General features: G+C 44.8%; 1 protein-coding gene across 4 annotated transcripts in view; it reads right to left on the bottom strand.

The window, feature by feature from the left end:
- The window catches only part of Mpped2 (metallophosphoesterase domain containing 2), a 165469-nt gene that overhangs the window by 5065 nt on the left and 136972 nt on the right, over positions 1-23432 (bottom strand). For all 4 annotated transcript variants that reach the window (XM_051144292.1, XM_051144293.1, XM_051144295.1 and 1 more), the window contains one exon: positions 1109-1224. In XM_051144292.1, coding sequence (XP_051000249.1) covers positions 1109-1224 — 116 coding nt within the window. The remainder of the gene's footprint in view (positions 1-1108; positions 1225-23432) is intronic.

The raw sequence follows: 23432 nt of genomic DNA, 5'->3' as shown, positions 1-23432 counted from the left end.
CAATTGTTCAAGAAACATGGTTTCCCTCCCTTAGTAAGGGAAGGAAAGCAGTACGGAGTGGTTCTTAACAAAGGTATCTGCAAAGATTAAACATGATCAAGAATGAGTAGCAAAACGTTTTGTTCTGCAGGCTGGTAAGAAGAGGGAAATTTCACTCTTAAGAAGATAACAACAACCAAAATCATTTAAGTCGCTTGCACCTACATTGTTTCCCCTTCAGCCCAGAATGACCAAGGAGACCTGTTAATGCCATGCATTACAATAATATTAAAACAATGTTACCCCATTAAAAAACAAACAAACATCAGCACGTGTATTTAAAGTAGAATGTTTAAATTTTATGAGCATGCTTGAGCTGGCCAGGAAGTGTCCTGGCATAATATGTACAAAGTAGATGGTGAGATCAAGGTGGTGGGTCTTAGTTGAAAATGTCCAGTAACAAGCTCATGAGTAATTAGAATCTAATAATCTAAATCAAATAACCATCTCCTGACCAATAATCTGGGTCACTAGGGAAGTAGCTTTGGCACCCAGAGATAATGAAAGTCTGAATGCTTGCCACAATATGCCTGAAAATGCCTACCTGTAAGTAATTTTCAGGGAAAATCCTTGCTGAAAATACTTTACCTCAAACTTTTTCTCATATAATCAGCTCAGCTGTTAAACTTTAAAGATACCCCAGGCCCAGTGGCATGTGTGAAAGGAAAATGAGCTTCTTTGAACAAAAGTTTCTTTCATTTCACTGCCATTCAAATGCCCGAGATTGGTAGGTCTGTCTTCTTCCGTGCCTCATCCTACCCCTTCACTGTGAAGGGGATACAGTTCTTAAAATAAATTACCAAGCTTAAAAGACTGTGGTGTTCCATGCTCATTTGACACCCCCACCCAACTTGACTAAATAAAAAAAAAATTTAATTTCATGAACATCTGTAAGCCTAGCCTAACTGCTGAGTTTAATTACCATACCGGGTTTCTTTAAAGACATTGATTTTATTTTTTGCATTCACTTTTTTTTTTGAAGGGAAATTATTATTCCCAGAGCATCATTCATTATGCTGGGGGAGGGGAGTGTTTTGTATGATGAAAGGACAACCTTTGCACCACTTACCTAGAGGAGGTCCATGTGTCATGAGTATGTCGATGCCCTCAGGGATCAGGTTCCATTTGTCCAGCAGAGACTGGCCTCTGGGTAGGTTAAAGCCCCATCCATTAAACCACGGGGTCCTTTGGGGAGATAACGCACACAGGTCAGGCCCACAGAACGAGCTTCTGCACTTGTCGTATTTCTCACGCACATTCACCCACGGCTTGCAATGCTCTCTTTTCTCTTTTGATGGTTGGCCTTGGCAGCGGGCTGCTTTTCTGTTGACTGCTTCAAAACCAATCCATTTGAAAGCAGGCATGGAGCCTACGAATTGTTCAACTAGAAAGGAGCACTGGAGCCTCTACGGTGGGCACTTTCCCAGCAGGCTTCTATCAAAATGGTGACAATGCTTTGTCTCCTCCCAAATCTCAGTGCTTCCCAAGATAAACAGCCCTGGTCCAAAGCATTCCCACCCTCCCTCAGTGCTGCAGAGACAAGAAACCCCACCAGGACTTCTTGACCCTCCCTGTTACTGTAGCAGTGCAGCTCAGAGGTCCTTGTTATGGTCTCAGAGAAAAGAACACTTGCTTGAGGAAAAAAAATACTCTGTCTGCTGAAATATCCTAAACAGTCTAGATGGAGGCCACTGAGAGCAGCCTGGGGACTCTCTGAAAGGTGAAAGGGGTCACCAGAAGCTCTTCCTGCCACAACAGGGATGATTCTGGGGACATGCCTGGTTCCTCTGGAGTTTGCTTCCCACAGTACCTATGAACATCTTTCCGGAGCTTCTTCAGCTTCAGGAGTGAGTTTCTGAGACAGAGGCTTTGTGAGCCAAGAAGAAGTGGGGCTATCTGTCTAACCGGCCTGCCAGTGCCTCATTTACAAACGTCCTATTTGTTAGTGAGACAGCGAACAGCTTTTCTCTATGAATCTTGCGGGCTTAACATGCTTCTACGAGACATTTCCAAGTGTCCTCATCCAAAGCATTCATGTTGACCAGTATTCTCTGAAAATGGCTTCTTTGTTCTGTAGGGAAATTCTGCTTTGCTCAGTACAGTTGAAAAAGGGAAAATGCTCACCTTTCGGCTAGCGCCCCACTTTCCTTTCAGCTTAACCTACCCTGTGGGCGGTTACAGTTGATCAAATGGACTGCACTCTTATTTGAGGACAATCACTGGCCAAACTCACAGGATTGCCTCAAGAACCCAAACTCACAAACACTGACTGAACATTCATTTGGTGGTGGACATGCACAGTCAATGCCAGGGGCAGAAGGATGGCCAATGTAATCATGTCAAAGCCCACATTTCCAATGACAATATCAACCTCCTCGCCGTGGTAAAGATAGAAAGTCTAAGAAAGAAGAGACTGGCTCCAGCTAGAAAGTGGAACCCAATAAAGTACTTGATTTACTTCCTACCCCCTTTCGAACTCCCCACACCATCTTCCTGGAGTTTATGCCCAGCAGGTGATAACAAAATGGGAATAACCATGAGGACAAGCGTTGCTCATTAGCTGTTTACATTGTCGGGGCTCTTCTACTCTAAACACTTTATCACACACTTTGACAACACAAGGCTTCGCACTCCCGAGGACTCTGGAGAATGCCATCCCTATTTTACAAATGATCAAACTAAGTAAACCTATCTTGGACATAAACCAAGGCAATCTGGTTCCAACACCAATGACTTTGTCTACCACCCCAACCCCCTTTCTGTGTACTACCTGCCTTAACTCGCTTGCCTTAGATGAACCACTTCTGAGCTCTTTCAAGCATGCCTGCAGCTTGAAGCCAAGTGCTGTCTTCATTTCATGGTTCTGAAGTCAAGCTGTAACGTGATGGAGTAGATGCCTGCTGCATTGGCATACCCAGCTCTTTCCTTCTTCTGGTGACAATGCCATGGGTTGGTCGGTAAGTTAACCTCTCCCTGACATGATACATGTGCTTCCAGTAAGGCTGATCCCATTCTGAATCCTGGAGGAAGCAACTTGCATTTGCCTGGACAGGATGTGCCTGTGATGATTCCCTTACAAGGGTATACAAGGCCCAGGCTGGGCAGCTGTGTGCTACCCTTAGGAGTTCATTAGCATTGCTACAGGGGAGGTCATGTTCCCTCTCTGGAATCTCAAGTCTCAAGAACTGAGCAACCCTGGAATTGACTGGTAGGTGTCTCAGCTAACCTTTAGTCTCTTGTCGTGAATGAACGCACCACCAGAGACCCACTTTAGGAGAGAGAAGGCTTCCATGATGTCCTTACACACACAGCCGCTGCTGTATCTGACACCAAGTGAACTCCTCCCTCCAAGCATTTGAACCAACAAGATCCTTTTCTTTTCATTAGCTTCTGTGAGGTTCCACTTCTTATGACTGAAAGCTCTACTACATACAACCATTGTATTCATATAAAAAATGGCCTGTGTTATCTGTTGTGGGCAATAGTGCTTCCTGCTAAAAGGTCTCACACCTAGAACCTGCAAATATATCCTCAGTGGCAAAGGTCACTCAAGAAATTCAGCAACCTTAAAATAGGGACATAATCCTGGGTTATACAGGCAGATCCAGTGTGGCCTTTAACCCCAGAATTTGGCAGGCAGATCTCTGAGTTAGAGGCCAGACTAGCCAGGGCTACATAGTAAGATCCATAATGATAATAATAATAATAATAATAATAATAATAATAATAATAATAATAATAATAATAATAATAATGATAAGTTCTCACTGAGACTCTCAAAAGAAATGCAGCCCATCACACCTATGTTTTAGTTCAGTAGGAGGAATCAGACTTCTGACTAGCACTAACAAACATGACATGTTTGTGTTGGGCATGGCTTTGATTCCTGCTGATTGGTTCAGGAGGCAATAGAAACTGATCAATGTCTACCTTTTCTACTGTGTGTGTTAGCAGTCGGGGAAGCATAGGGCCCATGAGTAGTGCTGGGCCTTACTTGGCGTGCAGTGTGTGCTCCATCCATACAAGCTGAGCTGCTAACATCTAGGATTCTGTGAGGAAGCCACATTCACTGTTCTATTCCTGACTAACCAGGCAGCCCCAGAGTCAGGGCTGGGAAGGAACCCTGAGAGTCTCCTAGGAAGGAACCTTCCGGTCGTGTTCTCTCCTGTCCTCTCGCGGGGCCCATTGTAAGGTTCTGCATATTTTCATTAATCTTTAAAAAACTGAGTCCCCAGCTTGGGAAGGCCAACCCTTCCTCCCTTTACAATGACCCTCATCCCAAGAATTGTCTTAAAAGCAAAAACAAGACAAAACAGAAAAACAACTACAGAACCCAACAAAAAGTCAGCATTTTGGCAGAAGAGAGACGAAAGAAAAATAAGCAAAAACATCTGCTTCCAACTCTGAAAACAAGCTTCTGGGCAAAGAAGAGTCTGAAAGCGTCCCAGGCACACCCAAGCTGTGGGACAGCGAGGGGCTGTGGGACAGCGAGGGGCCGTGGGACAGCGAGGGGCTTGGTCTTGCTGGAGACAGGCAGCTTCAAGCCCCAGAACACGCTAGGAACTATCATAGTCAACGGAACAGGACTTAGTTTTTCTCTGAATGTTCCTCATGCAGGTTCTTCTCTTAGAAGCCTGTGGTCATGCCCTCCCCTTTCTCAGGAAGTGCTCGATTTTATAAACTTCCAGAGCAAAACTAGGCTGAACTCACGGCCTGTAGATAATCCTAACTGCATTTGGTTAATGTTAAGCTTGTGACAAAATGCAGAAAGGGCCCAAGTAAAGGACAAAGTTTTAATGTGTCTGGCTTTTATTTGAACTCAAGCTACAGTGAGTGGCTAAGTTATAGTGACAGGAGCGTTTATCAAGGCCCTGATATGTTTTACACTGAGACTTTATCTACATTATTGGCTTTAACTTCTCCCAGCACTCCTTAACTACGTATTTTCATTCTATATTTAGATAGAAGCATGACACTAGTGATAACAGTTTGCCTACATCTCCAGAACTAGTGTTTGTAGCTACCGTGTAATCCCAAATGGGCCTGCTCCAAAGGTTATGTATGGTCTTCCATTAAACAATAGTGACAAAAACTTTCTGAAAACCTTCTAAGGTAATTTTAATGTGGGTCTCATTCACACGATGTAAAAATTAATGGCAGTTGCATCAGCCTTTCAGTCCAAATGCTGGATGATTCCAGAAGATGGCATGGAATTATGAGGTAGCTCTTAGGGAAAACAGTGTGCTAAGGCCTTCCTAGGTCTTACAGCTCCCGTCTCCTGTACATGAGGTCTTCCCATAAAATAATGGCAGTAAGCCAGGGAGAAAAGCAGCCTGGTGATGTTTTCAGACCGGCTAGCACAGGAAAAAAACACGGCTTCTGGAAGTTGGGAGATCTGGGCTCTAATTTTCATTCTGACCTTAGATTCACTTGCTCATGTGGACCTTACGTAAGGGAAGGACCCTCAGTGGCCAGTCTCTTCCTCTGAAGAACAAACAAGTGACGGGACTCCATTATGGATTTCAAGATGGCTTTTAAGATGTGGAATGTTTTGTTTTGTTTGTTGGTTTGTTTGGTTTTTGTTTTTTGTTTTTGAGACAGGGTTTCTCTGTGTAGCCTGGCTGTTCTGGACTCACTTTGTAGACCAGGCTGGCCTTGAACTCACAAAGATCCACCTACCTCAGCTTCCCCAACTGCTGGGATTGCAGACCTGCACCACAGTGCCCTGCTAGGATGAGGAAGTTTTATGTGGAAGTGCAGGTACATGCTGAGGCACTCTCCCCAGGGAACAGGAAAGAGAGACACATGGGTCCCCTCAGACTCTGCAACCTTGCTGCCCAGGGCAGCTGGCAAAACCTGGCACCTGAGCTTCTTATGATCTAACGCTCATAACATTCTACCGTTCTGTACCGATTATCCAGGTTCTGAGTAATGCTGTGAATTATTCTCAGTGAATTGTCCAAATTGCCTGTGAGGGACCAAGTGTAGTGTGGAAGAAATGTCTACACATAACAGAGGCGGGCTCTGTCAGGTTGGTGAATAATGCTCTATCCAGTTCAGTTTGAACCTGAAACATGAGACCCCAGCAGTGAGCCCATCAGAGTTTCATTGGAAAATATGTGCATAGCCAACCTCCAGAGCCCCACAATAGGTTTTGTTCTGCAGCAATGGGGGAGGGGGCGGGGGGCAGGAGAAAAAGGGAGGAAGGAATCCAAGGAACAATGTCTAATGCCTTGGCCAAGGACTTCATAATTAGCTGTGACTAACAAATACCACATGGGAACCAACTTGTAAGAAAAGGACTCACAAAGCACCTTAATGCCAGTAGGCCAATCTGTGCCTGAAACCCGTCCCCTCCTGGGGAGGGATTAGAAAGGTCTGGAGGGAAGGGGAGCAATTTCATCTGCCTCAAACCACTGGGCCTGAGACGCAGAAGGACGGATAGGGAACTGGGGACACTTTCAAGGCAACAATCAGACCTTGGCTCTTGAATTACTGGCTGTTAGCCTCTGTGGCTGCCTTTCCTAGAGCAGCAGGAGTCAAGAGAGTTAACTGGCAGGACTAGTTGGAAACAACGTCAATAAAGAAGACAGGTCTTCTACACGGAAGCAGGCTGAGATGAAATCACTGCAAAGGTCATCTGTGTTTGCAGTACACAGCACATCCGTGCAGGCAGAAGGAGCTGCTGGCTGTAAATCCTAGGAGACTGGACAGAGAATGGTTGTTTACTCCTGCCACAAACTTTGGAGGGGGTGGGGCCTGTCCTGGCAAAGCAGGATTTACAGACAGCAAAACTGGAGGCCAGGTGTGTGGCTCAGGTTGGCAGCTCTGGTGTCGGTCAGTGTCCACCTGTCTTCTATGGACCGACAAGTACTGGGCTGGCTGTACCGCAAAGACTGGGGGGGGGGGGGGTCTAGTGTATCGGGTCTGCTGAGTACTTCTGCAAGGCTCAGAAGCCCTGGGGTGTCTTTCACTTCCTTAGAAGTTCAGAAGGAGAGGTCAATGGTTCCTGTAACACCCAGCTGTGGGACCTGGCAAGCTAGCCTAGTTAGAGTCAGGAGAACCCAGAGGCTCTATAAAAGCCAGCCATCCTTATTGAGAGGCAGAGGTTAAGAGTGTGGATTATGGAGTTAAGTTCCACACCTGCCAATCACTTCTTTGCCTTCTTCGAGTTTTAGCTTCCTCATCTTTGAAATTAAAAACCGTTATCTTACAATGTAGATAAAAATAACTGTATGTAAAACCTTTAGCAGGACACTGGCTGGGAGTGCTAATTTGTAGCTTCAATTTATATATGATATATATTAGCAAGACACCTGTTTATATGTGTATCTATATGTGTAGATATGTGCACACACAGAGAACTGCTCAGATTCTTCCTTCCTTCCATCTAGAATTTTTAGCCATGCACTCAACAAATCTTAGAACCCCCTGCTCCAGAATGTTTTAAAGGTCCCCAGTGATCCAGCATGCGTTCCTAGATGGCTAGACATCTTGATTTCTTCCAGCTGATTACTTATTAAAAGGCACTTCCTCAATTTGCATTTGAGTGGAAGATTTTTCAAAAAGGCACTTGCTCACTCATTCGTTCACTCAGTCTTGCACAGACAAATCCCTGAAACGCAAGTGCATAGGGCAAAACGGTTAGTCAAGGCTGCTTGGCTGGCTGGCACAGGTGATTAGATTTTGGCAAGATTTTCAAGTGAGGAAGTTCAGTGTCGGTGGTGGGTGGGGGTGGGGCTGGTATTCAGGGTCCTTGGAATATTTATAATAGAGGACTCAGAGAGGTCCACTGGAGGAACTGACAAGCTACTAATTAATGGCACCAGTGCTGCCTGGCACCTCCGTTAAATCAAACTCAGAATCTAAGGGGTAGTTTTCACACGTACTTTCCTTCTTTCCTAGACGGGGAGTGGGGAGGTGTGTGTGGGGGTTAGGGGATGTGCAGGGGGTGGGGGGAGTGAAGTGTGCTTCAGAATCACAGCCTCCTTCTTCCCGCCACCATCCGTCCTTCTCCGACTGCACCAGGTCCGAGAGAAGCTAATTTAAGCACCGCTGGTGAAAATCGCCGTGCGCTCACATGCCATGAAGCTGTCAGGATAATTCTCGATCTCAGCTCACCTGACGGCTGAGCCCTCCCCTGTTTGCAAAGCTTCTCTGTCAGGTAGAAAGAGCAGTTTCCCTGGCACCAGATATACCACTCTGAATATCCGGATGAAAGGCAGATACCTGGTCCCTTCTCCTTCACCCCTGCCTTGATTTCCCCTTTTCCGCTCTGCATTTTGAGAAATCCTTCTCTCCCCTACATAAGTCTGTCCTGTGCATGTTACTCTACGGCACAGTCAAAAAGATGTCTTGCTTTGGCCCACAGACCAAACACACACACACACACACACACACACACACACACACACACACACACACACACCATTGCTAGCAGGGAGAGGGAAAAAGCAACCTGACACTGCCTACCCTGTGCAGTGGCTTGGACAGCCTGCCTCACAGAAAACCGGCTCAGCTGCCTCCAAAGGGCACTGCAGGCCTTTCTTGTCCCAGCTCTTCACTAAGACTTTGTAGTGTCGCCTTTAGTCGTAAGGTACTAGGGATGAAAAGACACTGTTTTGATAAAGGGCAGTCCTGGGTGACTAATGTGCTCTGTGTGCTGTGTATGCAAAAGGATGAAATTGTACCAGGCTGTCCCCTGAGCCCCGTGACCTACAGGCGGGGCTTCATGAGCCAAAGGATCAGACACTGCAGTCTTTTCCAACATGCCAACTGTGGCCCTGCCTTGTAACTAACAAGGAGCAGGTGTCAGAAGCCAGGCCCTGTTACCATTCACTTCCCCCAGTGGAAAGGAGGTGGTGTGAGCAGGGCTTGCTTTGGAAATCTAGAAACAAGACATTATGACCCGTTTTCAAACATGGTTCACTATGAATTATTAAGAATGATGTTTCAGTGTCTGCACAGCCCTCCCAAGCAGACTGGCCTTTAGTCTTATAAACAAGTTCTGAGCAGGAAGAGCAAACTGGGGAGATAGTTCAGTGAGTAAGAGAGCCTGCTACACAAGCTTGAGGACCTGAGTTCAGGGCCCTAGCACGCACATTAAAGCCAGGAGTGGCTGTGTGTTCCTGTAACCCCAAAGCTGAGAGAGCTGGGGACAGAAGACAGGAAGATCACTGGGGCTTGTTATTCAGAGAGGGATAGAGGAGCACACCTGATATCCTCTCCCAGCCTCCACACACGGACATGTACACGCTCCCACACAGAAACACCCCCAAGCCACCTCACCCCATACAAGCTCACACACACACATGCACACACACAAGCGCATGCATGCACACCCCCTACACACACACACACACACACACACACACACACACACACACACACACACACCATCACCAGCATAGCAGGGAAAGAAGTCTTTTCAATCTCTTCATGTTTTTAGTTTCCCTTCCATAAGGCTGAGAATATGAAGTCACCCATCACACCATGAGAGTCTGGCAGGGTAACAAGACAGGAAAGACCGTGTTGCTGTGGGCAGGAGAGAAGTTGGGCATGACCCGATGATGCTTGTAGGAGTGTTATTTTGAAGCCAAGAAAACCAAAGGTACCTTCAGTTAGAATAGAGATTATCTCCTGCTCAGACTGAGACTGTCCCAGAAAGGGCCTTGAACTGAGGAGCCTACCATGATAACAGCATTTTCAATTCACTCCAATAGGGAGGGTTCTTCAGCAAGGGCATCTAGCACAAATGCATCATAAGGAAGGTGGCTTAACTGGTAATGAGAACTAAGAAGAAAAAAAGTAGTATTTTATCCTTTAAGGAGAGAAATGGATAATATTTTATTATGGTAAAATATATACAATACAAAATTTACCTTTAATTGTGTTGGGTATAATTGGGTTCTATTAAGCATTCACAGTGCAGTGCAACTGTCATTGCTATCCACCCTGGAACTCTGTGCACACCATTAAATGGCAGCTTCCTATTGGTTTACTCCTCCAGCAACTGGTAAACACTCATACTTTCTGTCTCTAACAAATGAGAATAATCTAGAAACCTCACATAAGTGCAATCAGACAACAACTATCTGTTTGTGTCTCTTAGCGTAATGTTTTTATGACACACCATGTGTCAGAAATCGACTCCTTTTGTGGTTGAATGCTATCCCACTGTTTGGGAATGCAGTGTCCATTGTTTACCTAAGACTTCAGAGTGCCCAGTGCATGCCCAGCACTAAGCCTGGCCATAGAGACACGTGAAGAGTGAATTCCAGCCCTTTTCTTTGTGTAGAACACACTTGGTGGGTTAGAAACCCAGTGAGGATGGCTTGGCGAGCCCCCAGAGCATCCACTCATCCATCCTTTTGGTTTAGGTTCCTTTTGTGAGCCATGTTCTGGAAAGCAAGGTACTACACAAAGAAAATCCACAACAGCTTTCTTAAAAAAACAAAACCAAACCACAGTCAGCTATTTCAGATATAAAGGTGCCATGGGACGAGCTGTCTAAACTCTGGCTTCTTTTCTAAGTAATGTGATTTCAGAAGTCCTCCAGGAAGCTCTGAATGACCCGAAAAAAAATAAGGGAGCAGTTCCCAAAGTGGATTCGTTCCCACATCAGAAGTGACCTGGAAACACTGGGTAGGACTGCAGGGAAGTCACCTTTTCCTTCAAATACTCCTAGCATGCAAGTAGACGTAGCACCAGGAAACACAAAAGCCATGTCCCCGAAGAGACCGAGCCAGGGGGCACTGTGTGTCACATGCCTGGCTGGTGATAAGGCACAGAACGAACAGGACAGAGAAAAGAGGTGGGAAGACTGCCAAGTACTTGGGCACTGGGCAGAGAACACCTGTGCTCCCCCCTCCACCTGCTTAGCTGCAGGCATGCTATGAGAACCAAGCAAGCAGACCCTGCTTTATTCAGTTTTTAAAGAGTGAGAAACAGAGAGAGGTGAGCACAGGGTTAAGCTGGATTTTGTCTTGTTACAGAGTAAACCCTTAGGGTTTGATTGTAATGGATACAGGAAGACTAATGAGGTCTCTGCCCCAAACAGAAGAGACTGTACAGTAGAATATAGAGCAATAGAGGACAGTGCCACAAGGGTAGTAGGTGAAGCGTAGTAGCAGAGAGGATAGTATAATGGATGGTGCAATAGAGGATAGACCAACAGAGGGACATATGTTTCAGGATGGTGTGATGAACTGTGGCACAGTGGAGGCTTATGACAGAGGCTGGTGTGATGAGGAACAGTGCAGTAGATGTTGGTATGATAGAGGATGGTGTGATGGAGGCTGGTGTGATGGAGGCTGGTATGATAGAGGATGGTGTGATGGAGGCTGATGTGACGGAGGCTGGTATGATGGAGGCTGGTATGATGGAGGCTGGTATGATGGAGGCTGGTATGATGGAGGCTGGTATGATGGAGGCTGGTATGATAGAGGATGGTGTGATGGAGGCTGATGTGACGGAGGCTGGTATGATGGAGGCTGGTATGATGGAGGCTGGTATGATGGAGGCTGGTATGATAGAGGATGGTGTGATGGAGGCTGATGTGACGGAGGCTGGTATGATGGAGGCTGGTATGATGGAGGCTGGTATGATGGAGGCTGGTATGATAGAGGATGGTGTGATGGAGGCTGGTGTGATGGAGGCTGGTATGATAGAGGATGGTGTGATGGAGGCTGATGTGACGGAGGCTGGTATGATGGAGGCTGGTATGATGGAGGCTGGTATGATAGAGGATGGTGTGATGGAGAATGGTATGATAGAGGATGGTGTGATGAAAAATGATGTGATGGAGGATAGTACATTAGAGGACAGGATAACTCTACTGTGGTTAAGTTCAGAGTGTGTGTATGTCAGACATTTATGTGGCTAATGATACTTTCTTTTATATGCTATTTAATGTTCTGGGGCACAAAGGGTGTACAGCTGGGGAGGAATTCACTAGCCAGAGAGCCCATCATCTGAAAAAAAAAAAAAAGACACACCAAAGAATAACTGCTCAGTTGATGTGAAAGCCGAATGTAGTCTTAAGCTGAGAAGTTAGGCTGAAAGCTTAGTAGCTTCCGTCAGCTCACCACAGCGATCCCAGCCCCAACACAGGAGAATTCACCAGCTGAATCAAGAATGAGTCTTCATGAAGAGTCTCTGACATCATGAGAAAATGTGTGTTCCTTGATGGTCAGTGTAAACCAAAGCATCATCTTTTAATTTATCAGTATAAACACAAAAAAGCTTGGATAAACCCCAGACTGCTATACCAAATAGTTGTCTTAGGGTAAGGGCATTATGAGTGATGTTCTTCTTTTTATTAGTCCTTACTTTTATGAACAACGATTGCATACCATTTAGGGAGAAGTGTTATTGCATATAAGTATCTCCATATGGTTAAGTGTAGGTGGAATGTGCACGGAAGACCTTTCTTCCAGGAGCTGGTGAAATTAATAAGCATGAGGTGAAGGACCTGCCTTCTCTCTACTCCTTGTACCATTTGTGGGAACAAGAAGGAGCCCTTGGAGCATTAGTTATTTATTTATATTTTTATTTATATTTTCTTTCTTTCTTTCTTTCTTTCTTCCTTCCTTTCTTTTTTTTTCTTTTTCTTTTTTTCTTTTTCTTTTTTTTTTTTTTTTGTGACAGAGTCTCTCAATGTTAGCCTTGGCTGTCCTGGGCTCGCTTTGTAGACCAGGCTGGCCTCGAACTCACAGCAATCCGCCCGCCTCTGCCTCCCGCGTGCTGGGAGTAAAGGCGTATGCCACCACACCCGGCTCATTTATTTATTTATTCAGTTAATCCAGACACCAAGCTTTACTAAATGGCTCTGGCCACTGTGTTGGTGGGGTACATCTCCTATCTAACCATGTTATTTCAAAAATGTCACAGACCCTTGGAGTACTTTGCTGGTTACAAACAATACTCACCATTTCAGTTTACAATAACCCAGAGATGAAAACAAGGTATGGAAAAGCCAGTGTACCAAAATTTAAGCTTAACATAGCTTTGTAGTACTAAGCAGGCTTAACTTTGTAAGAAGGACTGAAAGTCAGGCCCGAGTCCACATTTGCATTGCTTGCTACTTAGCAGAATGACTCTGGGTACATGCACATAGCTAATATGTTTTCCAGTCTGTAAAATGGGTATGAGGATACATAGCCCACAGATCTGTCGTGAGAATTAAATATGATAATATGCGTAGCTCACTGAGAATACTCTTCCTTATAATTTAAAGCTCAAGGCTAGCACCTGCTGTAAGGTGTGTCAGTATTGCTCACGTGTTCCCATCTTCACTTCTTTAGCTTTTGTTCTCTACTGCACACTATAGGACCAGGAAGTTTCCCCCTTTCCTACTTCTTAAATAGGAAAACCTGAGTAGACACATCACAAAGCAACGGAGTTAAAGCCTTTAACACAGGTGGGTCGACTTTGGTTAACAGAAAGACACAGGCTTGGCTATTAGAAGATGAGATTTCTAGTTTTGACTCCTCAAAGCCACTCGAGCAAGTAAACCTCTCTGAATTCCCATTTCCTGAATCGTGAAACAGGGCTAACAATTCCTATGGAACTTTCCAGGTTGTCAAGCAAATGCCAGTATACTGAAGCTGCAAATAAAACAAAAGTCCCTGCCGATGAAGTACCTGCCCATTCCCAGGTCACCGGTTGTCCTTGTGCCCTATTTACACTGCTTGGAAGCTCAGAGGAATCGGAGTATGTGACAAATGGGTCAGATGGAAGTTAAAGCTCTGGCCCCCATTTATCTACCATTTTGGCTCTAAAGAGCTCGTTTTGCTTCAGAGTGATTTAGTGAGGTGAGGAAGCCGTGACTGCACCACAGTCAGGAATGAATGAAACACTTAAGCGGCCTCTTCAATTCAGAGGTGCCGGTAGGCACACAGGCCAGTGTCTCCCTCACCGGGTGCCAGCCAACCATGTATTATTAATTGGGCTCAGCAAACATTACAAGTACGTTCTACTGTGAAACTCTGGCAAGGCGCTCTGGAGAAAGCTAAGCACAAAGAGAAGCAGCATCCCAGCCTTCGCCAGCCTGCCATCTGGTTGGGATAACCAGATAGTTACTGGCAAAACTGTCTGCCCCCCCCCACCCCCCCACCCCTGTCTCTCTCTCTCTCTGTCTCTCTCCCTCTCTTTCTGCCCATTAAATTTTTACTGTACCCTGAAGGCTCAAGTCATAATTATATTTTCCTCAAGAAGCTTTCTCTAATCCCCTCAGCCTTTTGTTTAATTCTCATTTGTGAACTTTATCACAGTTCACATTATTTCTGAGGTGTGTACATGTGCTTACCTTTACTCCTAAAAGCATTTTAGTCCATTTTGTTAAGTCGTTCTTCCCCAGCAGATTGCAAGCCATTTCTGATTCATCTTGGTGTCCCTTAAGATCCAGTAAAATGAGTAACTTGAAACAGATATGAGGAAAGTAGTCCCAATAATGAAAAAAAATTACCAGGATATTTAGAATAAATGTTAAAAGGAGACAGCCAAATAATGCACTTAATTGGCGGACAGGATGTGGCAAGGTATAGCTAGGCTTTCCAACATGAAAGGGCATTTAAAACTATTAGGTTATAGCATGTATATATATACATAATGCACATGTGTACATATATACCATAGGCTAATGTTGCCTAATATGACAGCACTAATGGTTACTGAGACTTATGCATGAGATTAGTCTCAATTCAGATTTACCAACTTTGAAGCATCACCACATTTTGGATACTTCATAGGAAAAAAGATGTTAAGTTTTTCTTAAAAAGCTTTGTAGTAAACACATATTAAAATAATAATGTCTACCTATAAGATGTGCAGGGATAAAGAAAGAATAGAGGTTGAGGGATTGTCCAATTAATGCCTGGCCACACCCTGCAAGAGAGCCAATCCCTGACGCTATTAATGCCACTTTGCTATGTTTGCAGACAGGAGCCTAGCATAACTGTCCTCTGACAGGGCCCATCCAGCAATGGACCAAAACAGATGCTAAGACTCACAGCCAAACGTTTAGCAAAGCACGGAGAGCCTTGTGGAAGAGTGGGATGAAGGATAGACGTACCCAAAGGGACAGGAACTCCACAAGAAGACCATTAGAGCCAACTAACCTGGGCTCAGAGTGGCCTGTGGAGACTGAAGCACCAACCAAGAACCATGTATGGACTGGACCTAGGCCCCCTACACGTATGGACTTTATGGGCAGCTTGCTCATGTGGGTCCTCTAGTAAGTTGACTGGAGGCTGTCTCTGACAAGGACTTTATTGTATGCTTTTAGATTACTTCTCCCTGGCAGGGCTTCCTTGCCAGGCCAACGTGGTAAAGGATGCACTCAGTCCTGATGCGACTTGACCTGCTTAGATGGGTAGGTGGTAGTGGTGGGCTACTTTTTCTTAGGGGAGGGGAGGGGGGATATAGGGAAGAGGAAGGGAAGGTGGCACCACCAAAAAAAGGAAGGAGGGGGCTGTGGTTGGGATGTAAAGTGAGTGAATAAATATATAAATAAATAAATAAATAAATAAATAAATAAAAAAATAACATTGTAGATAGCTTGGTTAAATGAAACCTATTAAAATGAATTTTATTCATTATTTTCTTTTTAAAATGGCTCCCCCAAATACTTTTACATTATGTGGTTCATGTTTTACTTAAATTGGAGAGTGAGGACTAGAGAAATGATTCAGTGGTTAAAAGGATTTTCTGCTCCTACAAAGGACCCGAGTTTGGTTCCTAGCACCCATGTCATATGGCTCACAACTGCTTCTCTGTAACTCTAGCTGCAGGAAAATCAAGGCCTTCTTCTGGCTGCCACAGGCACCGACACAAATGTAGTGTGTGTGTGCGCACACACACATTAATAAAAATAAAATAAATAATAGGAAACAGAAAAAGTAGATTGGGTCAGTATATAACAGGCCTTACACATGGCTTATATTGTGATCTAGTAATCTCTACTCAGAAATCATATGCTAATGAAATAATCCAAGATCAAATAAAATGCTGTGCATAGAACTCTTCAGTATGAATGTTATTTATAAGAGTAAAATACTGGAAGCAATTATATCCTTCAGACTGCATTAAAAGGAATGGTCGAGAAAATTAGCACTATTGAAATATTCAGTAAGGTGTTCTACACAGGCATGAATTATAGTTAGGTAGCAACACAAGACATTCTTAGAAACATGGCTCCAACCACCAGCCCCCAGCACACTGAACAGATTGCCCAGATCTACATGCAGTCTGCATGGATGCAGGCACTTGTTTTCTTTAGCTTCTCATACAGCTCCCGTATGGCTGATACACACCAGGTCTTGTATTAAGAAAGATCCGAATTAGAGATGAATGGAGACTGGAGGGCCACCCCAGGAAAGCAGATGGCGGTGAGGAAGAATGGAAACACTTTTGAGGTATGACACCTGGTAGAGATCAGGCCTAGGTTCTCCTGGGCTAATTCAATGGATGGAGATAATGTGGAGGAAAAAAAAAAAACAATAGAGCCGTCCTTTGAGTATGGGGATACAAGGTTTGCCTTAGATTCCCAAACTCTCTCGGGTTATTATCAGAACGAGACAGTGACAAGCAAGACTCAGTCTCCTGGCACTGAGTTGTTCATTGCTGGCTCAGTGCCAGCTCCAGGAGTAATCAGGGGACCCCTCAGCTGTAGCTCTAAAACTGTCTGAAGCAGCTTCAACACTTTCAGAGTGTGAGTTTTGACAAGTTGCTACATCTTCCAAAATCTCACTTTCTCCATCCATAAGATGGGAAAAATACTTCATTGGGATATTTTTTATTAAATTAAATAACTCTAAATAATTTCTAACAGAATGTTTGACTCATAGTAAGAACTGAACACCTGTTGGTCTTATTGTTTCCACTGCTACCACAGTGTTTAGAAACACAGCATGGTACCTCACTGATTGGAATGATTCAATGGAAGGGTGCAGCCTGCCTGCTCCCTACCCTGCCCTCTACTTGCACTGGGCCACTTACTTTCAATTTCTAGAATATCTTACAGCCATTGAATTTACTTAACCAAGGTTTCATTTCGCTTTTAATGCCTTAAAGGATGATGAAATTATAAATGTTCTATATAATGTCATATTGAAATAATTTACCCAAAAAATTATTTCAGTTCACTGTCTTTTCACTCTGAAGCATCACTCGTGAACACCATTTGCATTTCAAATCTCACTTTTTGAAAATCCCATTGTGCCACCCACTCAGTTCTAATGTATTCAGAAAATTAAGACCAACCTATCAATTTCTGGGTAGCCTTTCATTAGCCAAAAGCAAAACCAGGAACCAGGTCAAATGCCTAGAGGCATTTTAGAGTTGCTGATGGATTAAAGGGATCTTGCAAACAGAAACGGTTGCTTTTCTGATGCTCCGGTCTATTCATTCTGATTTCTAAGCCAGTTGGCATGAAAACAGTCTTTCTGTTTTATAAATAGGAAATTTCAGGATTTTCTAGAGGTGTCTTCTAAAAATAAACAGGGCTCTAGTTTATTTCTTTACAGCTTTCGAAAGCAAAACAAACTAAAACACCAGGGCTTAACCGAATGTGCTGTGTCTAAGCTTTGAAAGTATTCTTCTGTGAGCGAGGCCTGAGCTCCTGGAATGGAATTCTCCAGAAATTAGGTTGTCAGTGTTTCCATGACACTTCCTATGTGAAGTAACCATATCACGAGGTAACCACACCACGGGGTAACCACACCACACACCAGATGGAGTTATGTTTGTTTCTCTGGGGCCTCAGAATGAATAAAACTCAGCTATGCTGTCCCTTTAAGATACATGGGCTTTTTCTGAAAATTACTATGAAGAATATATTAACCATTTTGATAGATAAACCCTCAGTTATTTGCTCATAAACCAACAGCACTATGTTAAAAAGGAACCCACTGTCCCTGCCCCAGGTTGAGAACTAGATGAGTTATTGCTAGGTTGCTGGGCTGCAAGCTAAATGTCACAATTCAACAAAAACTCAAGGATCCGACTCCAGCTCCCAGGAACAACTTGGCTTAGATGACAACCCACATGCCCTGACAAGGAGTATGCTACAATAAACAAAAGGTGGAAAACAGCCTTGGATTTGTATGTCTAGAAAGTAAGACAGGTGCCTCCTTGTACCGATGGCACTCTTGTCCCAGGGCCTGGGTCACTGGTGGATTGAGGAATGGGGAATGAACAACATGGTGGGGCGAGGTAAGAAGTTTCTTGGTGCACTGTTCCCTTAGCACATTGTGTCTGATCTACTGAGACCGTTCTGTGTCTAAAAGGACTCTATAGTTAAGTAAGTCTGAGACGTGTGGTCTTTCAGCACCAGGCTGTGTGCAAAAAGGGAAAGTTACCAGAGTGAAGTCTCTGAGAAGCTCATGAGGAAGAAACCTGCCCAACCTAATCTATTTGAACATGGTCCAAACAATTAGGACTCTGTAAGCCCTGTCCTGCTTTTACAATAATGTCTGTTCTTACTCAATGGCGTTTATGTAAAATTGACAGTGTGGCAAGTCCCGTTCCAAGCATGTTATGCACAGGAACTCCTTTCATACAGAGTGTTCACGGCGGATACCAAGTCTCACTTTACAGGGGAGAAAACAAGAGAGGAAAGGTTCCTAAGGTCAAACCAGGGTCAACGCTTACCCTCCATGCCAAAATAAACCCTAGTAAGGAAAATTCTTTTTCAGCTTTAGTTTAGGAAACATAGTCCAATGTGCAGGCCCGGCCTGCTCCAGGTGGCCCCTCTCATTTTTTCTTTTCTCACAGTGGTCTCTTCTTCTTGTGTCCCAAGCTAAATCTGGAAAATTTCCAAGAGTTAAATGTTTTCTCCTTTTGCACCAGAGAATGACAAAGCTGAAGGGCTTGGCAAAAGATGCGGGTTCACAGGTCCTGGGAAATTAGTTTTCTATTGCTGTTATAACCGCGTTGCATGAGTGGAGGCACTTGAAATAATATGCATTTATTATCTGACAGAATCTCAACTCAGTCAAATAGGACTGACACTAGCATACTCGCAGAATAGGCTGCCTTTGGGGGCTGGAAGGGAAGAGTCACTTTCTTCCCTTCACTTCTAGAAAAAGAACTGAGGGCTTCGGTTCCAGCCTCAATGTAACTAACCTTGTGCTCAGAGCTCCATTTCTTACTTTGACACTCCTGCCTCCCCCTTACCAGGACCTTGTGATCACACAGGGCTCACCCAAGGAATCCAGGATGCACTGCCTATCTCCAGATGCTTAACTGACTGCACCAGCAAATCTCCTTTGCCAAGGGAGGTAAGGCTCACAGGCTTCAGGGCCTGGGGCAGGCTATCTTAGAAGAGGGTCATCATTCTGCCTCCCATAGCATCACATATTTGCTTTCAGGGAAGGCTTATGTGTTGAGGCCTTAGTTGAGAAACAACAAATCAACCATTTACTAAGCCACAGAACCTCTAGACCTTAAGGATGAGCACCTACATAACCAAACCAGAGACCATCTAGGTACCCAAGAGAAACACCAGCATCTGCCCTGGGGGATGTGGCTTGACAGTCACTCTGGCTTTGTTCAGGGTCTAATAGGTACCACCTTCCTCCCCGGAACTGCCTGCCTTGGCTGCAGAAGGTACACAGAGAATCTTCTATTTAAGCTGAAGGATACTAGTAGTAAAACAAATTAAAAAATAAAAAGACAATCAGATTGAAGTGGGCTTTACCAGGAAATTAACTTTAATGGATATTGTCATCCCTAAGACTACCTCAGAGTGGCTGGGCTCACAAGTTGTTGGTATGCAATCAAAAAAAAAAAAAAAAAAAAAAAAAAAAAAAAAAAAAAAAAAAAAAAAAAAAAAAAAAGAAAAAGAAAAAGAAAAACAAAAACAAAACAAAACAAAAAAAAAAAACAAAAAAAAAACAAACCAGGGCCTAAACAGAGTTATCCACCTACAGCTCTTTTCTTTCTAATGCCTTCCATTTGCTTTAATATGTCCCTTTTCATGTTTGTTCAAGCTTCTCTGTGACTCTATCACATGCATTAGACACTTTGCAAGTGTCTCAAACTACCTCACTGGGATATGGAGTTCCTTGTTTTGTCTCTGACTTTCAAGTAAAGTCTCAAAATTTCTATTTTCCCTATCAACTTCCAACCCTAGAAAGACATGAGAGCAATTGGGAAGGTGACAGCCTACTTCCAAGCCAGCATCTCTTGCAGGAAGGAGATGAGGAGCCTGTATTGTCCTGTCACCGTGTCAGCTGGTGTTGCTTTCATGCAACACTTACACAAGCTGTCCATGCTGACTGACTAGAATGTATCTTATCCCTTCGTCTGATTCACATCTAGACTCTGTTCTGAAACTTAGGCCAGGGCTTAGCTGTCTTCCTGACTTGCTACCTCGGAACAGGTTGTGTGGATTGGGGGGTGGGGGTGGGGGTGGCACTAGAAGAACTCTGACCTGGCAAAAGGTGATCCTAGAATCTCGGAGTCAGGAGTCTTGTGAGAGGTAAGAACTGGGCCAGATGGGAGCCTGGTCCACCCAACCCTTTCCAAATGGTGGTAGCCCGTGGCAGCGGACAAGGACGCCGAGTCCGCAGCAGGTGGCCAAGGCATTGTTTTAGGATTTAACAGGTGGGTGAAGAGTGATGGTGATAGGCCATCTTGTCTCCCCTTGGAGATTTTGAGTCATACAGGAGACACACCTTTGGCAGTGTCTGGGCAGGTGTTTCTAGAGAGCTATTTAACAGAGGGGAGAAGAGCCACCCTGCATGTGGGAGCACCATCCCACAGACAAGGATACCCCACCACAATGAAAAGCAGAAAGCTAGCTAAGCCTGGGAGTCCATCTCTGCTTCCTGACTGTGAAAGCGCAGTGACTTGCTGCCTCAGAGGCGTTTGCTGCCATAGCCTCTACCTCCTCATCCTGAGGGAGGGACTCTATTCAGAAACTATGGGCCAGAATAAACCTTTCCTTCTGTAAGACACCCTGCTCAGGTATCTCATCACGGCAGTGAGTAAAGTAACTGCACAGCGGTATGCATCCCAGTGCCTGCTTCTTACCATATGTGACAGGATGTTTCTTCTGCCTCAAGTGATGACCATGGGGCTTAGTTAAAATATGCAAAATGCTTTGACCTGTGCCTGGAGCACAGTGAGTGCTAGGTAGTTGTTAAGTGAATAAACGCATTGAGCCTACTGGATTTTGGGATTGACCAGGGAATTGCTGCTATTCTCTCGGAGTTCATGTTCTATTAAAGGAGACAGACTTGAGAACAACACCGAGTGCCATAAAATTGATGCACTCTAGAGGATATAATGGCTTCTGGTTGTTATCTCATCCACCCTTTTGGCCACCTCCACAGCTCTTTGCTTTAACTCCTACAGAAATCTTGCAAGACAGGATGATAGTCTCAAGCTACCTGTGAGGAGGCAGCTAAAAAAATTGTTACTGGCCTCAAAAACCCATTGGCTAAGCTTTTGTTTCAGAGATGCCCAAATTGAAAGTCCTCCTACCCCCTTTTGAGACAGGGACTCTATGCTGTCCTGGCTGGCTTGGAACTGGCTATATAGCCACGGCTGGCTTTGAACTCACAGAGATTCGCCTACCTTTGCCTTGAACTCACAGAGATTCGCCTACCTTTGCCTCCCAAGTGCTAGTGTGCACTACAACACCACGCTCCCTCCTCCTTTCCATTGAAATAAAATGAGGGAACCTTGTTCTACGGTCTCCAGCATCCCAATGGACAAGTGTGAACAGAAGGAGGAGAACTGACTTTGTTGTTTCCAGCCCAAATATAACAGTGTGACTTTAGAGAAGTTAGCAGTCCCTGTGTGTGTGTGTGTGTGTGTGTGTGTATGTGTAACATGTTTTTGTGTATGCATGTGCATGTGTGTGGAGGTCAGAGGTCAGAAGGTATCCTTCCTCAGAAGCCCTCTACCTTGCTTCTGGAGATAGGCTCTCTTACTGGTTGGGGCCTGGGACTCAGTTTGGCAGGTTGGCCGGCCAGCAAGGGCAGGAATCTGCCTACTTTCACCCCAGCCTCACCCCCAGCACAGCACTAGGACTCCAAGCATGGGCCACCACGCCTGGCCTTCTGTATCTGACAGGGATAGTTCTTAGCCCAGCAGACATTAACTGATGTCTCTACTCCCAGTTCCCCATAGTTTCTTTAGCTGACAGACAGTACCGATTGCTGTGCTCCTTATATGGTCTCTTCGAATTATTTTGAGAACAGCAAGGAAAACTGCTCCTCCTCCCAAAGCCCTTCAAATCCTCGGGAAGGCAGGATGCCCTAACTCTGACAGAGGAACCTGCCTTCTCTCTCCCATGACACACTTCCACACAGCCATGTCTACCCGCTTAGGCGGGACACAGAGGGCACAGGGGCACCTTATCCCTATGGTGTACTTCTGTAGCAGACTGGAGACACTGAGTAGAAGCATAAACATTGCTAGAGAACAAGATTACACCAGGGAGGAACGCAGGAATGAGAAAGCACAAAACAATGACCAGGCCCCCCGGGGGGGGGGGGAAGGGGAGCTCGAGCCAAGTAGGACTAAGGCAAGGGACGTGGGGAGGAGCTAGTATCTAGAAGTGAAAGGTCCTGGGTTCAGATAAACCCAGGCTAGGCCCCTGAACCTCCAGGCTCAGACAAGAACAGCCCTTCAACTCTCTGAAGGTTCCAATCACTAATTATATGGCAATTATTCTATTTTGGGCTTTTGCTAATGAGATCTGGGAAGTGTCTTAATTACCCAAAATTATGAAAATAATTTCAAACTTGACTCTAGGGCTAGCTTTACTCCACTTAGGAAGGAAAAGCACAGGTAAATGTGCACGGGGTTATTCTTTATTAAGAAATAGTCTGCGTGTGTTAGAAGTAGGCTGAGATGTTTCTGATTAAGCCCATCTGTAGCAACCCTGCACCCCACTGCTTGAATTTTAAGACACATTTGCAGTGTCGCTGTAGTGTTTAATAAAGTGTGGTGATTCTAGAAAAATAGAGGTGACTCCTTTGGATTACAATGTCTCAGAAATCCCAGTCACCATTGAGTGTGGAGATAGTGAAGCAGGGCAGAGGTGGGGGTGGAAACAGAGGGGATGCTCAACTTCTGTGATACATGCAGACTTTTCTTCAGTTGCCTCTGCTAGCCCTGGCAGGCATTTATTTAGACAATAGTGTATTTTGTGGGCATATGCCTCATGATGTCACATGGATTGCGAGCTCAGCTCAGTTGGTAAAAACACAGTTCTTACTCCCGCCCTTTAGTGATAGCGTCTTCAGTAGGTGACCCAAAAGCTCTGTGCCTCAGCTTCCTTGGGGACAAGTGGAATTATGGGCTGTGTTAGTCCCATAGATAGGCCCACAGAGTTAGACATGATATGTGTTAAAGACATTTACATACCTAGAGCAGAA

This window comes from Acomys russatus, chromosome 4 (assembly GCF_903995435.1).
Source record: "Acomys russatus chromosome 4, mAcoRus1.1, whole genome shotgun sequence".
In the NCBI taxonomy this organism is placed as follows: domain Eukaryota; kingdom Metazoa; phylum Chordata; class Mammalia; order Rodentia; family Muridae; genus Acomys; species Acomys russatus.
The sequence above is the reverse complement of the archived record's forward strand: the minus strand, read 5'-3'. Positions and strand labels throughout refer to the sequence as shown.